This window comes from Sphaeramia orbicularis, chromosome 9 (assembly GCF_902148855.1).
Source record: "Sphaeramia orbicularis chromosome 9, fSphaOr1.1, whole genome shotgun sequence".
Classification (NCBI taxonomy): Eukaryota; Metazoa; Chordata; class Actinopteri; order Kurtiformes; family Apogonidae; genus Sphaeramia; species Sphaeramia orbicularis.
This window is the reverse complement of record NC_043965.1, coordinates 22,008,577-22,025,807: the sequence shown is the minus strand read 5'-3', so window position 1 is coordinate 22,025,807 and position 17,231 is coordinate 22,008,577. Positions and strand designations below refer to the sequence as shown.

Below are 17,231 nucleotides of genomic sequence, written 5' to 3'. Positions count from 1 at the left end.
ACAGTGAGGGATGGTAGCAACGAATGGCAAAGAGAAGGAGTCAGAGAGCAACCCAGAATGAGAACGAAAGAGACAAACAAACTGGCGTCAACATCATAAAGTTAAAAAAAAATGAGAGCAGGAATAAAACATAGATGAAAAGATAAGATGGATGGAGAACAAAAAGGGGAAGAGAGATGGAAGGTCAGAGAGACGGGCGGGAAAAAATAGAAGATGAAAGCAGTGTGGAGGAACGGAGAGCGGGAAGGGTTTAGGTGGTGGCGATGAGTCAGAATGAGAAATGGATTTTTAAGGGGTAAAAAAGTGTAAAAAGAGGTGGAACCTGTTGAGAGAGGAGTGAGATGAAGCGGAAGAAATGATTAGGATGGCAAGATGGAAAGACGGACCGAGTGGTTGAGGATAAAAAGCTTCCCTCAAGTCAAACTTTACACAAATGTCATATTTTTGAGTTTACTCTTTGGATTGTGTGTGTGTGTGTGTGTGTGTGTGTGTGTGTATATATATATATACATACATACATACATACATATATACATACACATACACATAAATGTAACCGGGTGGACAGGGGACAATCAGAGAATTTAGAAGTCCTTTTTTCCCCTTTGATTGTTACCGTACCTTTAAGATAGGTTCAGGGTTGCAGCCTGTCAGACGGGCTCCGGCTATGACGTCGGATTATGGTACACGGAAGTGAAGCGATCACAACGAGGCGAACCTCATGACCGATAGACTGGACTAGAGAGACCTGACTACAGACCACACTACACTAGACAGCTACATGTAGTAGTATCACAGCAGGGGAACGGATCTGCAGGGCAGTTTTTATCTGTGAATTGGACTAGCCACTGTGACAAAGATAGCAAAAAAGTGCCTTGCCGCTGCTGTTGCCTTTTTTCTGTAGTTCTTTTTTTTGTGAACAAACTACTATATAAAAAAAAGAAAGCCACTGATCCTTCAGTTACTCTGGGGAATAAAAAATACCCACTAGAAATTTTAGAATTGTGTCCTGTCTCCTTACTTATACCAGGCCACATATGTGTGTGTGTGTGTGTCTGTCTGTCTGTCTGTCTGTCTGTCTGTCTGTCTGCCTATGCAAAAATAAATGATAGCTAACAGGCAATCCATCACAAACACTTTTAACTATTTCATCAGCCACCGGAAATGTTTTGGGCGTCTAATGTAATAATTGAGGGCTGCGCCACCGGCTATAATTAGTAGATAGTAATTACATACAACTTACTAGCAGTAGTGTTCAGCTAACACAGCAAAAGTGTTCATGAAGCATGACAACCTTTTTGTAAATTCTTCCAAAGACACATTGTTACATCAGTATATTGCCCTTTATTTAGAGGAAAGGACTGTAACAGGACAATCTCTTGCACAGTTTATGTATCACAGTAATTAACAGATTTAACACTTAATGTAGATTCACATAAAGGGCAGACATGAATTGTGGCTCTTTAGGAACTGCACAAAATGGCACATGAAGACATATTAAATACACAAAATAAAGCTGCAGTAGGCATTTTTTTCTCCTCACTGGGCAACAATTTTACAATAACCTTTAAGTACATTGTAATGTTTTACAACGTTATGACCCTTTATTCAAATGCACAGAATGATGTAACACCACTGTCTCAGATATAATTTATGTATCACAGAATTTGTCTGAATTCTGAAGTTCAGACTTTAACCCATAAACCCAAACATCCACCAGTGACCAATACCATCTACTGATGTAAAATGTTTAATAACTGCTGGTGCAATAATCCTATCAATACATGTAAATAATTGATGTAAAATATAGTTTGTCATCTTCTCATGGTCATCAGATATGACCCATTTGGATGTTCAGAGGCTCCGTAGTTACCATGGAAACACTGTCATCTTCTACAACATTGATTCACCAGTAAAACCCATGAAATTTGACAAATGACAGAAGTTGATGCTTGTTTTTATGTTCAGTTAATGATATCCTTACTGAAAAAGTAACTTTTTCTTCAGTTTTTTGCTGTTGTAAAATAATAACCTTTGAATTTACTCAAATAAAAGTATATTAAATATAGGGGGAAATACCTGATTTACAATGAAAATGCAAAATACAGATCATAATATTATAATAAATGGTGATAAATCACTTAAGAAAGGTTAATGGAGAGAAAAAAAAAATCATTTGGGAACTGACACAGAAGTAGCACTGGGTCTGTATGGGTTATATGTAAAGTGTACATTTTTTGGAGCTGGATAAAATTATACATGAAGTTATATTAAACATTGTACTGCTATTGTACTGCTAAAAGCACAATCTTTCGCACTGTTTATGTTTCACAGTAATTAAGGTAAATTCACATAAAGAGCAAGGTGTGAATCACAGGAATTGCACAAAACAGCAAATGAAAACATATTAAACATAAGAAATAAGAAAGCTGGTGTAAGCTTTGACAATAACCTTTCAGTATATTGTAGTGTTTTAAAGCTTTATGACCCCTCATGTGAATGCTTGTAAACTAGGGGTGAGTGTTAGCGTTTCCTTTTATTTGGAGAAACAGACAGTAGCAGCATCATTTCATGCACAGTTTATGTGTCACAGTAATTAACATAGACTTTAAGCATAGATTCATATAAACGGTGGAGATGAATCATGGATCTATGCAAAGAACTACACAAAACAACACATGAAAACATATCAAACATAAACAATAAAGCTCTAGTAGGCATTTTTTCCTCATCAGCTATTCCATAATAACCCTTGAGTATATTGTAATGTGTGAAAAGAGGTGATGGCACACACATCCGGTTGCTGAAAGGTGTGCAGGATCCCCCCCAAAAAAAAAAAATGCATGAAAGAATTAAACAAGGTCCACACAACTTGTGAGCTCCCAAAAATATTTATTCACCACAGTAGTGACGTTTGGGGACACAACCCTTCAACAGACATGGGGAAGGTCATGACACACAGCTGTTTATATCGAGCACTAATTGCGATATCACGTGACAGACAATGCAAATCGTCTCATGTTAACACTAACTTTCAAATAAGTATGAGTGTCTTCAAATACATAATAATACGGCAATCTTTAAATTAATACAAATACAGTGATCAAGTTACTTTAACTTAGGGATGCACCGATACCGATACCAGTATCGGGTCCGATACTCAGCGTGTGTACTTGTACTTGTAAAAGTACTCTGATACAACCGCACCGATACCACTTACGGCAGCGTGACATTCACAGTTAAGTGCAGCAGGTACGCAGCGGAGGAGTAATGTCAGCAGTGTGGAGATTTTCCAAAATAAACAACGGTGACAAAAGTAACGCTGACTGCAAGTAACACTAAAGACACAGACGGATACTGACAGAGCGTTCTGTCCGTCCTCTGCGTATATGCCATCCATTTTCCAGGTGCTCACAGATGCGCACCCAGATGGAGAATACCACCAGGAACTGTGGAGGCAGAGGATCTGTTCAAAGAGTTAATGAAAAAACTACTGACAGATTTATGACAACTACCCTCATCAATATCAACATTAGTATCCACATTAGTATTACCTCTGTCGTGTCCATGTTTATTATTACTGACTTTCTTCTTCTTCTCAAAAAACTTTACTTTTCTTCGTGGTATTTGTCCAGTATGGTTAATTAAGAGCGGCGCCCCCTGGTGGATTGATTAAGAAACGCTCATTCCAACTCATTAAATGTCAGTAGCAGAACTTTGTTACAGTCAGACTAATGACAACGACAATAAAGCACATTTTCAAAAGTAACTAAGAACTGTAATGGTATTATTAAGTACTCATATCGGTACTCGGTATCGGCAAGTACTCAAATGTAAGTACTTTTCTGGAAAAAAGTGGAATCGGTGCATCCCTACTTCAACTTCATGCAAATACATACAAATACAATGATGAAATTACTTTGAATTCATGACAGGTCATAAATACAGTGATGCAGTTTATGTATCCCAGTAATTAATATAGACTTTAATCATAGAGTCATATAAAGGGCAGAGATGAATCGTAGCTCTACACAAAGAACTACACAAAACAACACACGAAAACATATTAAACATAAATAATAAAGCTCTAGTTGGCATTTTTTCATCAGCAGCAATCCCATAATAACCCTTGAGTATATTGTAATGTGTGAAAGGATTATAACCCTTTATTTAAACGCCTGCCAACACAGAATGCAGCACTGTCTGATGCACAGTTTATGCATCACAGGATTTGGCAGAATAGTTTTGAAGTGGATAAAGTATGAGTTTTCTGCTGCATAACAGCAATACATGAATATATATTAAACACAGGAAATAATACATCTTCATCTGACTTGGCCTTGCATCTTTAAATACTTGAACAACAAAGAACAAATAAAACGAGCAAATGATGTCTATGAATTGACTCTGCAGCCGACAAAAACTCCTCACATGCAATAATCTCAATATGAAGAAAACTAAAGTAGGGTTATGATTCAATCCAAGACAAAGGCCACAACATGAAGAAGTGGGTTATGAATATTTTAATATTTGCAGATTAAGGCATTTTGTGTTTCGGCCTCAGTGTGCACAAAGTCTGCACTGCTGTCTACTGCAGATATTAGTGATGAACCTACAGGGTGGGGAAGCAAAATTTACAATATTTTGAGGCAGGGATTGAAAGACAGTGTATGACCAATTAGTTTATTGAAAGTCATGAGAATTTATTTGCCACAAGAAAATGTACATAATAGAAAATGTTTTTATTCTGTGTCCTCCTTCTTTCTCAATAACTGCCTTCACACGCTTCCTGAAACTTGCGCAAGTGTTCCTCAAATATTGGGGTGACAACTTCTCCCATTCTTCTTTAATAGTATCTTCCAGACTTTCTGGTAATAGTTTTGCTCATAGTCATTCTCTTCTTTCCATTATAAACAGTCTTTATGGACACTCCAACTATTTTTGAAATCTCCTTTGGTGTGACGAGTGCATTCAGCAAATCACACACTCTTTGACGTTTGCTTTCCTGATTACTCATATGGGCAAAAGTTTCTGAAAAGGTATGGATAATAGTGTTAGGTATGATTATGACATCAATATATGTTTGGTTTCAAAACAATTGACGTAGTGCCTGCTGAGAAAAAACAACTAAATGTTCATTGTAAATTTTGCTTCCCCACCCTGTATCTATGTATTATCTGTGTCCAAATTAATTCTCCCATTCATCCATAAGCTGAAGAAACAAGAGATAATATTATTTAATATCATGAAATCCTTGGATAGAATAGAATAGACTAATTTCTGTGTTGACCTATTTTGCATGGCAGCCTCCCTCCTCTTCTAAAAACACACAATAACACTAATAACTGCTATTTTCTTCAGAGTTTCACAGTTGTTGCTTATGCTAAAAGGTCATTTTAATTTACCAACAGTATTAAGCGTTCAGCTAAAATTACCAAACACCATAATGCATTGAAATAAACACATATATCCGCAGATTATTGATACAGTAATGAACTCTTTCTCTGCCCCCACTACCTCCTTCTTCCTCTATCTCACACACTTATTTGTCACAGGATACATTCAGCTGCTGTTCACTCCATTTACTTGCTCATTGAGCTGCTTAGGGGGAATATAATTGGTTGCAAAATGAGCTAGCATACACACAGGACACAAAAACGAGCACGGCACACACACAGACACAGACACAGACACACACACACACATGCACAAACATTCACAAAAGACAATTAAGCACATGGTTCATATGCTCATATATCCATGAGATAGAACACATGAAGCAATAAAACAACCGACGTCAGAACGGGCACGTTTTAGACATATCGCCGCACGCTAGATCCCATTTATCAAACTACGTGAAAATCTTCCCCTTATATTGTCTTGTTTTATTTCGTCATTACCAATTTCTTTGCAAATAGGCTTAAATTATAAATGGTACAACTGTAAATCATTTTAATGCAGTTCTTTTACTCATTAAAATATGAATTCAGCTTTAATGATCCCCAGGCATTACATTTTCTCTCTCTCTTTTTTCATGCATGCCCCATTAATTGACAAGCTAAGAGTAACTAGCCAGTGAAACCATTCGCAAAGGGGGGATTCCTGGTCAAAGGGTGCACTGACAGGCATTGGTATTCACAGGGGAGTGGTGGGGAGGGGAAATGATCAAGGCCAAAGATTAATTGAAGACAATAAAAGATTCATGTTCTTGGCAAAGTTCATTAAAGCCTTCAAAGGATTCTTTTCTCTTTTTTTTTCCTTGAGCGAAGAGGGCATCTGAAAAGAAAAAAAAAAAAAAAAAAGAACTATAAGAGTCAGGATCTTCCGTAAAACAGTGTGTGCATGTGTTTGTGAGCGAGTATTAATTGCACTACTAGTGTTGGAGCCTATTGTTAAATCTGCTTTGTGGGTGATTTAGCTACAACTGTGTTAATATTAATGAAGACAGATATTCTATTCATTGGTTCTTTTATTAAAACGGACATGTTTTTCTTGCGTTGCGTGTGCGTGTGTGTGCATGTTTTCATCACAGATCTGTGTCTCTCAAATCCATGGGTGGTGTGTAGCATTCATTTAGCAAACAAACCGTAATTAGTTCCTTTAATAGTCCTCCATTACATTTCTCAGAGGCCAAACAGTTTGAGAAGCAACCAAAGCACGGTGGTATTATAATTAACAATAGTTTGTGTATTCCCCCAGCGGTGGCAATTTCTGGGTGAGGGATAGAAGAAGAAAACATACAACACTTGACTTGTGTTTGGTGAATGTATTTCTTTCTAGTTCTAGTCTGTATATTGTCTTTGCAACTGTTGTAGACATGAGCTGTGCCATTTTCCTCCCATGTTCCGTTCACAGCCAATTCTCATTTTTCTATTTTTATTCCATGTCAGTTGCATGTCCACGCCAACTCGCTCTCCTGGGTAGAGCTTCCATCCAAATCGCTCATTTATGGGGAAGGGATAGTTTAAAGTAGCACACAGCTGGCCCTAGTATGAACAGTGTGTGTACGCTGTCCAAAACCTCCCTTTCCAATACCACCCACCTGTCACTGTGAGTTACCAAAGTAATAAAGCGATCATGACTCAGCAAGGGGGCTGCTGTTTTACCATGTTTATGTGAAGTCTAACCACATAAACCCCACATGAGCTTTATGAAGTGTCTTTACTTAAGTACGCTTTTGTGCGACTACTAAATATGTCCACCAGGGCCACAGCTCGAGGCCACTGTGAGGTGCCACGCGGGTGCATTACTTTGGACAAACTGTACTTTCAGTCACTGGAACTGAATATTAGAACAGTTTACCACTCAACATAAGAGACTCACAGTCATATGCCTCCTTCAAATCACAACTTAAACATTGGATGAAGGAAAACCAAGCCTGTGACCATCAGTAGATTGTCCTCAATAGGGATGCACCGATACCGACACGAGTATCGGCATCGGCTCCGATACTCAGTGTGTGTACTCGTACTCGTAAAAGATATCTGATACAAATGCACCAATACCACTTACGGCCATTTGACATTCACAGTTCAGTGCAGCAGGTACGCAGTGGTGGAATAGTGTGTGAGGAGTGTGAAGAGTGTGGAGATTTTTCAAAATAAATGACGGTGATAAAAGTAACGCTGACTGCAAGTAACGTTAAAAACACAGACAGATACGGACATAGTGTTCTGTCCGTCCTCTGTGTACATTCCATCCATTTACAAGGTGCTGGCGGATGCGTAAACAGAATGAGAATACCAGTGGGTGTACGGAGTGGTGCGGACCGTGCCGCCAACAGAAGTGAAAACGAAACTTCTCACTCATTTCTCTTTTCTCTTCCTGCTGAAGCTAAGCTTTTAAACCTTACCAGTGAAAACGCTTCAATATTAGTATCACATTAGTGTTGCCTCTGTCGTCTCCATGTTTGTTATTACTGACTTTCTTCTTCTTCTTCTCAAAAAACTTTACTCTTCTTCATGGTATTTGTCCAGTATGGTTAATTCAGAGTGGCGCCCCCTGGTGGATTAATTGAGAAACGCTCATTCCAACACATTAAATGTCAGTAGCAGCACTTTGTTCCAGTCAGACTAATGACAACGACAATAAAGCACATTTACAAAAGGAACTAAGAACTGGAATGGGATTTTTAAGTACTCGTATCGGTACTCGGTATCGGCAAGTACCCAAATGTAAGTACTCGTACTCGTACTCGGTCTGGAAAAAAGTGGTATTGGTGCATCCATAGTCCTCACTATGTTGTTCTATGTGCTTTTATGATGTTTTGCCTTTTTGTCAACTGTCTTCCTTGTCACCTGCCTAGGAACTACAGATGGAAAGTAACACTGCTGCTACAATCTGGCAGATTTACAGCTGCAATTGTTGTTGATGTACATTTACCCTTTCATGCACAGTGGTCACTCCAGTGGACAGCTATTCTCCAGCTGTTCTCGTCTATATTCATGGATTTTGTTGTTTTAGTTCCATATCAGCCAACACAGTGGACACTTATGCACCATCCCACACACTGACATACATACCATTACCGTAACTTTGTTGTTCTTGATAAACCTCATCTGCATTGACATGTTTTAGTGTAAATCAATTGCTAATTGTTGTTAGACTGTAATTAACAGGTTTTGTTCATTTTTTTTAAACAAAAAGGTTTATTTTTTTGCATATTATCTCCGTGAAGAGAGTAATGACTAGTATTAGAGTATGATAAAATGTAAGAAAACGTCAGATTAGCTGCATTAATAATGTTTTTATTGCATAGTTTTCTACATCAATTTCTTATATTAGGTTTTAAATAAATGTTTCTTTGCTTCAAAAATTAAATGCATAGTGTCTGGCTGAGTGGACATTTTTGTATCTCCTTAAAAAAAACTTGATTGCATTGTTTTTTTCATGCCTAAAGAGAAATAATAACACTCAGGAAAAATATCTTGACTCAGGTTCTCATAATTCATGCATGAAAGGGTTAATATACATTGTCACTAATAAATACATAAATAAATAAATATTGTCGCCGTTTCTCTTTGTCTCTAGGTCTCTCCAGGATTTATCCAAGCAGACAGAGTTGCCTTATGGTACAGTGTTGGACTCTGCAGTATACGATCAAGTGCGCTCCAAGGCTATGAACCCCTTTGAGAGAGACCCCATGTACTCCCAGATGTGGAGGATGATTAACCGCACAGGAGGTGCAGATAACAACGTTGAAGAGTCGAAGGAAGGCATTCGCAAGGTAGGTCTGGAATAAAAGGGACTCACTGACATTTCATATCATACCTTAAAGGTGGGATATGAGATCTTAGAAAAACGGTTCGAGCAAGCTACATTTTGAAAATACACAATTTAAAAGTCCAAACCCCTTTCTTCAGACATCACCCTGAAGCCACGCCTCCAGAGTACTGGCACGTGCAATGCTTGTTCTCAAGGGTTCACGAGCGCTGCATAGCAACAATTCACCAGGCTCCGGCCCGATCCATGCATACCTCATTCAGTCTCCTCCTACACCCCCGCTCTTACAGAACAGCCCCAGTTCATACCCATTAGGCTAACGTTACATTTCCGACTGATTTCTGTTAGTGACAAAACAGCTTACCGGTGAACTGTCCATCCTAATATAGCTAATATAGCCAAGCTCTGGCTCTGACTTTGTTTCCTCAACAAGTGCTCCAAGCCTCTGAGAACGCACGATTCATGCACGAAGAGGGGTACGCGCAGAGGGGGGAGGGACAAAGGGCAGTTGAGTTTGATAGACATATCACCGTTCAATCATTTCAATTAGGTGCTTAAAATGATTGGATGGTGTTTTTTCAGTCCTGTCTGTTCCACAGGTGACTACATTTTTTTATTTTTGTGTTAGAGCATTTAATTAATTGGTTGTAATCGGGGTGTGAAGGGGGGGTTTAAGCAATATAGTAAAAAATGCTCCAGGAAAGCATCTTGCACCCCACCTTTAACCCAAAAACACCCAAAAATCCACAGGCAACCAAAATCATTTACTGATATAAAGAATTAAATAACTGTTGATCCATTAATCCTATCAATACATGTAAATAACTGATGTAAAATACAGTTAAATAATAGAAAATATGTATAGTCTTTCTAACATAACATTCGGTCAGGTGATGAGTTTCCTGAAGGGGGAGAAATGTAACGAGTGTAAAAACTTGTTCAATCAAAAATCAATGAGTTGTTCAAATATTTAACCGATAAAGACCCAAACAGCAACATCATCTACTGATGTAAACCGTTTAATAACTTCTGATCCACTAATCCTATTAGTACATGTAAATAATTGGTGTAAAATACAGTTTGTCATCTTTTCATGGTCGTCAGATATGACCCATTTGATTGTTCAGAGGCTCCGTAGTTACCATGGAAACACAGTCATCTTCTACAGCATTGATTCACCAGTAAAACCCATGGAGTTTAATAAATGACCGTGGATGAACACACTTGTTTTTATATTCAGTTATTGATATATTTTACTGAAAAAGTCACTTTTCTTCCATTTACTCTGTTTTTTTATATAATAACACTCAATGTTAATCTGAACTTTTATGGACATCTACAGGATCAGTGAATTAAATACAGGAAAATACCTGATTCTCACAGAAGAATGAGCGTATTAATAGAATAAACCATGATAAATTGCTTATTAAAAGTTAAAAATGCAGAAGAAATCATTTGGGAACTACCACAAAAATAGCCCTGGGTCTTTATGGGTTAAATGTCATTATTTGGTTTGTTCACATCATACATTTATATATTCAAAATACATTTGTGTAGGAAGTACTTTTCAAAATAATCAGTCATATTATTTCTGTCCGTATACCGCCACGAGGGAATAGAAACTGATATTTTAACAGTCACTATTTAAATGAACACTATTTGGAAGCACTATACAGCATAACCCAGATATAGACCTAAAACTAGGTTACTCTCACTATTTGATCACACTGTTGGTTAGACATGCCCTGCAAACCAACATCCAAATTCACTCAAGAGCATTTCTGACTTGTATTTTTATTTTTATTTTTTTTTTTTTGCAAACTGTCCAGAAAAAGCCATAAAACAAGACACAACACAAAGTTATACCATAATCTTGAAACTTATTAGCATGGACAGCAGGTAATTAACATCACATCCTCTAATGTTTGAGTTTTAAATGTAAAGTTGGAATAATATAGTTTTCTGACACATTCCTCTTTTTATTCCTATTTATACACATCAGTGTCACCTTTGACCTGGTGCAATGATTACATACTAAGTCCCACTTACACTTTATATCAACAATAAGTCACATTGACCCAATCATTTCATGAGAAGAGGTAAAAATATTGTGTTTCAGTCTAACTCTACAGTTGTTACATAAACAGTTTTTGCTAGTGCTGCCAAACGATAGAAATTTTTGTTCAGATTAATCACAGGGTTGCTGTGGATTAATTTTGATTAATCGCAATTAAATATTCTTTTTTTTCCTATATTGTTTCATTTTGTATGAGCACACACACTCAAGAAAGAAGGAAATATATATGCACTTAACGTGTTTATTAAACACCTTCAACAGTTTCAACAAAACAGCTTGAAACAACTGTTCCATCTTGGGTTTTTTCATACTCATGGTTCCATCCAGATTGCCAATGTGCTTTTTAGCATCTTCCATGTTTATAGGCTGGTTCTGCTGCCTGTTACTACCAGATCAACTGCCCATTTGCACATGTGTGACGCTAACTCTACTTGGACAAACCTGAAATGCATTGCCAGAGATGTTCAGAGTCATTCTGCGCTACAGATAGATTAATTGTGTTAAAAAAATTTTATCGTGATGATGGATTAATTGGCATTAACGCATTAATTTTGACAACCTTAGTTTTTACACAAGGAGTGTGATGCATGTCAGTCAAACAGGTTTGTAGGTTTCACTTTAATAGACTCACTATTTGCTAGCTTGAAATTACTAAAAATAAATTAATTAAACAAATAAATAAATAGGTTCATAGTGGTGACAGGCTAATATTTAATCGTATTACATTCGTTCATTTCTTTATGTTACAACAGTGTAATCCAAATAGACGGAAATGGCATTTGTAATGAAAATGCATAAAATTTGATACAAAACTATTAAGTGACAGGAGTGTGTTAAATAATGTGTCAGTATGAGCAGGAGCCAAAACATTTCCACTGGAAGAATTCTTGTATTCCGATCTTATTCAAGTAATGGCATGTTTAAATCAACAAAATCAAAATGATGACAGACAGGTCTTAATGAGTGTTGAATATTCTGCCTAATTTACTTGCTCACTCGAGTTTCTTAATTCTTTCTTTGCTTTGGCACACAGAAGCACAGTAACTGTATACTAATGTAACACAACATGTACCCCTGTGTGTAATCAAGGAGTATTTTCCAGCACCCATGTGTGTTTAGATCATACTGTATATACTGCAGGAGTGCAAAACCAAAGCCACTCTACAGATGTTGTGTAGCCCCACGCCTATTCTATACCCAACTCAACACATACACTTAATTAATTATACTTTATTTAGGGTGTACAGTACATCTTCAGTGTACACAGCTCAGTCTCAGTCCTGTTTGACATACAGCACATGCTACAGGGTTGTCTGTGTTGATAGGGTATAAATCTATCTAAACGATGTTAATGATACACAGATACCACGCGCATGGTTAAACACTTAATTCCCTTAGTGATTACCCAGCATCATAAATACCTGACTGCTGCATCTCATTTGCATGCATCCCACTTTGTGTTTGCATTCCCCTCCTCTCCCTATCAGTGCGGGGCTGACTTTATCCCTCCTGCTTCCACAGTATATTACATTTGAACTGCAGCCAGCGTTGGTAGCGTTGGAAGAGCGGGGAGGAGTAATTAAAGTGGCGGCTGGTGTTTTTAAAATGATGAGATAAATGCAGCACATAACAGCATATAAGCACACAACTATTAACACTCTCTCACACACGTTGGTTGTTGGCAGAGGTGTTTATTGAGCATGTATACCTAATTAGTGGTCTATGTGAAATCATGAATCAGTCAGTCTTTTATTCCTTATGTGAGCTGTGGTTTTGTGTGTTTGTGTGCGTGTTACAAAATAAGATTATTTTCTTAAGTACAACCATCATAGAAACAGACATGACAAACAACGCATAGCCTTTGGTATTTAATGCAATTCTCACAGGAATATCAATAATTGATTTTCATGTCACAGAACACTTTCATTTACACAGTTCCTTCATCTTATTGAATATTTTTAATGAAAGTTATAATGCAATATAGTTGTATATCAATTAACCCTCCGGTATCCGGGTGCACCTTTTAGGCACACTTTGCACTTCGTGTTAAAAAACTTCATATTATTTTTCACAATTTAAATAAGGTCAGATGTCAAAAGTTGTTCATTTTTGCATGATCTTTAAAATTCTGGCCGCCAACTAAAATTTACACATTGTAAACAAAAGAAAATTACAAGACTAGCATCTGTCTCCCAGTTGTGCCTAAAACGCACTATTTCTTCCATTTGATATGTATGATTAGGGCTGACCTCGATTTACAAAAATAAAATCAAATTAGAGCAGAAAAATAAATCAATATATAGTATTTAATAGTTTGATTTATAGTTGTGCATTTTACGCACACTTGGTGACAGATGTTAATATTTTTGAACATTTGACCTAACGCCAAAATTAATAATGCAAATTAACCAATGTTGGAGTTAATCACTGACATTACCAGGCTGCAAAAATCAAATAATGTGATCCACTTTTTATGTAGTATTTTGAAAAAAATCCAAAAAAAATGGTTTGTTTACAATACAAACACGGCATTTAAAGGGTTAAAAAATGTGACAATTATTGAGTATTTGGTATTTTTATTTACGACTCAAGTTGATGAAATAGAAAGAAGTGTAAAAGAATTAAAAACAAACTGTATGAAAATTTTTTTTGACATTATTCCGCAAGTGTGCCAAAAAGGCACACTTGGTGCTTAGTAAGGGCCTTGGTGGACGGGATACCAGAGGGTTAATAAACATCAATAGATCAATAGTAGGCTTATGACACTGTAAGTAAATCTAATACTGCTTATTCTAATGCCTGAAATAATATGAAGACCGTAAGAATTATGATTAGCTGCGTTGACATGGACTCTGATATTCCTAATTTTCCAAATAGTAACTTAATTTCAATAAAAATGCCTCATTTAACCACTTGAATTGGAGGAGACAGACCTAATCTGTCTAATCAGAAGACATTTTCCGTCATGTTGGGAGGATAGTGCAGTGATTTGACAATTAGTTCTGTAAGAAAACATTAATATTATCAGGGCTCTCAAGTCTCATGCACTGGGCCTGAGACGCACGCATTTCAACCCATTCACATGCCACACCTTGTATTTCTCACACAGAGAAATTACCAGGATAGCACCAAACAACTTGCACCGCTATTTTTTTATAACAGTGGAACAGGAAGGAATCAAGTGGGTTCATCGCAGAGTTCAAAGGTCACCTGGCACACACCAGGTAATCAAATAAAAAGAATATAGCTACCGAACAGCCAATCAAAAAATAGCATTGCCGTATCCGGGTAAGATTTAGATATTCCCACTACAACAAAGTCACATTAGAGGAGAGCTGTCACACTGATGTTACCAAAGTACAATAAACAACATTAACATTATCACACACACGCACGCACACACACACACACACACACACACACACACACACACACACACACACAGACCTGCACTAAGAAATGCTGAATTAGATAAATATTTTTATTTGTATGATTTTATGTGTCATTTATGATCAGATTATGTTTGTGTTGAGTTGTTGATATCTTTCCTTAAAAACTCACTGTTTTTTTAACATAATAACCCTCAACTTTAATCTGAGCTTCCATGAATATCTACATGATCAGTAAATTAAATATAGCAAAGCACATGATTTTCACTGGGGAAAAAACAACAAAAAACAGAGGATGATCTTACAATAAATGGTGATAAATAATTTCAGAAAGGTTAAATCTAGAGGAAAACTCATTTGGGAACTGTCACAAAAATACCACTGGGTCTCTATGGGTTAATGATGAATGAAACTGGAAAATTTGGGGGGGGGGGAATCTCTTTCTGTTATATTTTTAACAGATTGCAAGTGCTAGTGCAAGGGATAATCAATAGAGAACTCCAGTATTCAACACAGATGAATGCTTTGTCATCGTAACACAGACCTTAGCTGTGGATGAACTACTGTTACGGTTGCTAGGCTGAGACAAAAACAGACATCACACTGATTGTATTGGACTCTAAACGACCATCCTGCCTTTTAGCGGAGGAGGTAGTTTTGAGCCGACATGAGAATGGTCTGTCTGGTGTGCATAAACGGAGGAGGAGACGCAGGAATGCATCATCCAATTGCCTTAGAAAAGGATTTGGTTTAGGCAAGGTCACATGATTGAATAGCTTAATATCCACGAGTAAGCCCCGCACAGACATAGTGAGTAAAATAAGTAATGTGCAGTTCATTAATTTTTAATATCTCTGTGTTCTGGGGCTGCAGAGCATTAAACGTGTTGTGGCTACTAATATACACTTAGGAGCTATTGTCAAGTGTTTGAAGGCAGGACCCACTTTAAATAGCTGCTGACCGAATTCTGTGTGATGAATAAGTCATATGACATTGGTTGTTTTTCAATAGCAACAGCGTATAAGCAGGCAGGACTGACAGGAGACAGAAGTGGACAAAAAACTGACATGAGCAGGGTGGAGAGGAGAAGTCAGGTCTGGACTGAAGTCTCCCAGACCATTAGGGAGCAGCTGTTCCCCTCTGAGGAGTTTTCTTTGAATCGCTCTGTTTATTTAACCCTTTATCATGCAAGTGGCTATTTTTGGTTATTTTCACACACAGTAGATCAGTGGTCCCCAACCTTTTTTGTACTACAGACCGGTTTCTTGCATGAAAATTTTCCGCAGAACGGGTAGAAGTGTGGGGGTTCCAATAACAAAAAACTTTGTCAGTTCAGAGCATGTGATCTGAAACACTTAAACTGTATATCAGACAGGTACAACGATTCTACAGTAGAATATCAAATCACCCTAATGCAGAATCAGTCAGAACCCTGGACTTGTTTCCCTGCAACTACAGGGTGGGGAAGCAAAATTTACAATGAACATTTAGTTGTTTTTTCTCAGCAGGCACTACGTCAATTGTTTTGAAACCAAACATATATTGATGTCATAATCATACCTAACACTATTATCCATACCTTTTCACAAACTTTTGCCCATATGAGTAATCAGGAAAGCAAACGTCAAAGAGTGTGTGATTTGCTGAATGCACTCGTCACACCAAAGGAGATTTCAAAAATAGTTGGAGTGTCCATAAAGACTGTTTATAATGTAAAGAAGAGAATGACTATGAGCAAAACTATTACGAGAAAGTCTGAAAGATACTATTAAAGAAGAATGGGAGAAGTTGTCACCCGAATATTTGAGGAACACTTATGCAAGTTTCAGGAAGCGTGTGAAGGCAGTTATTGAGAAAGAAGGAGGACACATAAAATAAAAACATTTTCTATAATGTAAATTTTCTTGTGGCAAATAAATTGTCATGACTTTCAATAAACTAATTGGTCATACACTGTCTTTCAATCCCTGCCTCAAAATATTGTAAATTTTGCTTCCCCACCCTGTAGATGGTCCCATCTGGGGCTGATGGGAGACACACACTCCAATCGTGTTCCGTAGATCCCGTCTACTTGGTAACTGTCGTCGCAGAAAACCCAGCCTCGCAAAGATATGAGGTTGGAAACGGAAGAAGGACTTTCAGGGCTTTTGTGGCGATATCCGCATATTCTGCTTTGGCTTTAATCCAGAATGCAAAGAGGTTTGAAGTTGTCTCAAACATGGATTGATGTGTTGGAGCAGTTTGGAGGCGCTTGTGTGTCACCTGTTGCGATGAACCTGTAACTTCGGCAGGAATCCTGATATTTCTTTCTAAATGCAGCTTTCTGTTTGCAGGCAGTCTGTGGACCCTTCTGCAGCCTCATTGTTTCTTCCCGAAAAAGTTCTCCAGTGAATTTTGTTTTTGGTTCATTTCTTTAAGCTTGTGTTACTACTGATTCATGAAATGGCGCACCAGAGTCTAGTGGTTGCTTTTCAAAATAGAATATCCGCAAGAGTAATGGAAAAAATTGCTTTAATATTAACCAACATTTTTTTTCTTTGGTA

At 37.4% G+C, this 17,231-nt stretch overlaps 1 protein-coding gene across 1 annotated transcript in view; it reads left to right on the top strand.

Moving 5' to 3' along the window:
* grid2 (glutamate receptor, ionotropic, delta 2) overlaps positions 1 to 17,231 on the top strand; it is a 905,841-nt gene that overhangs the window by 839,684 nt on the left and 48,926 nt on the right. Inside the window, exon 13 of the mRNA XM_030143377.1 lies at positions 9,031 to 9,226. Within this exon, the coding sequence (XP_029999237.1) occupies positions 9,031 to 9,226 (196 nt within the window). The remainder of the gene's footprint in view (positions 1 to 9,030; positions 9,227 to 17,231) is intronic.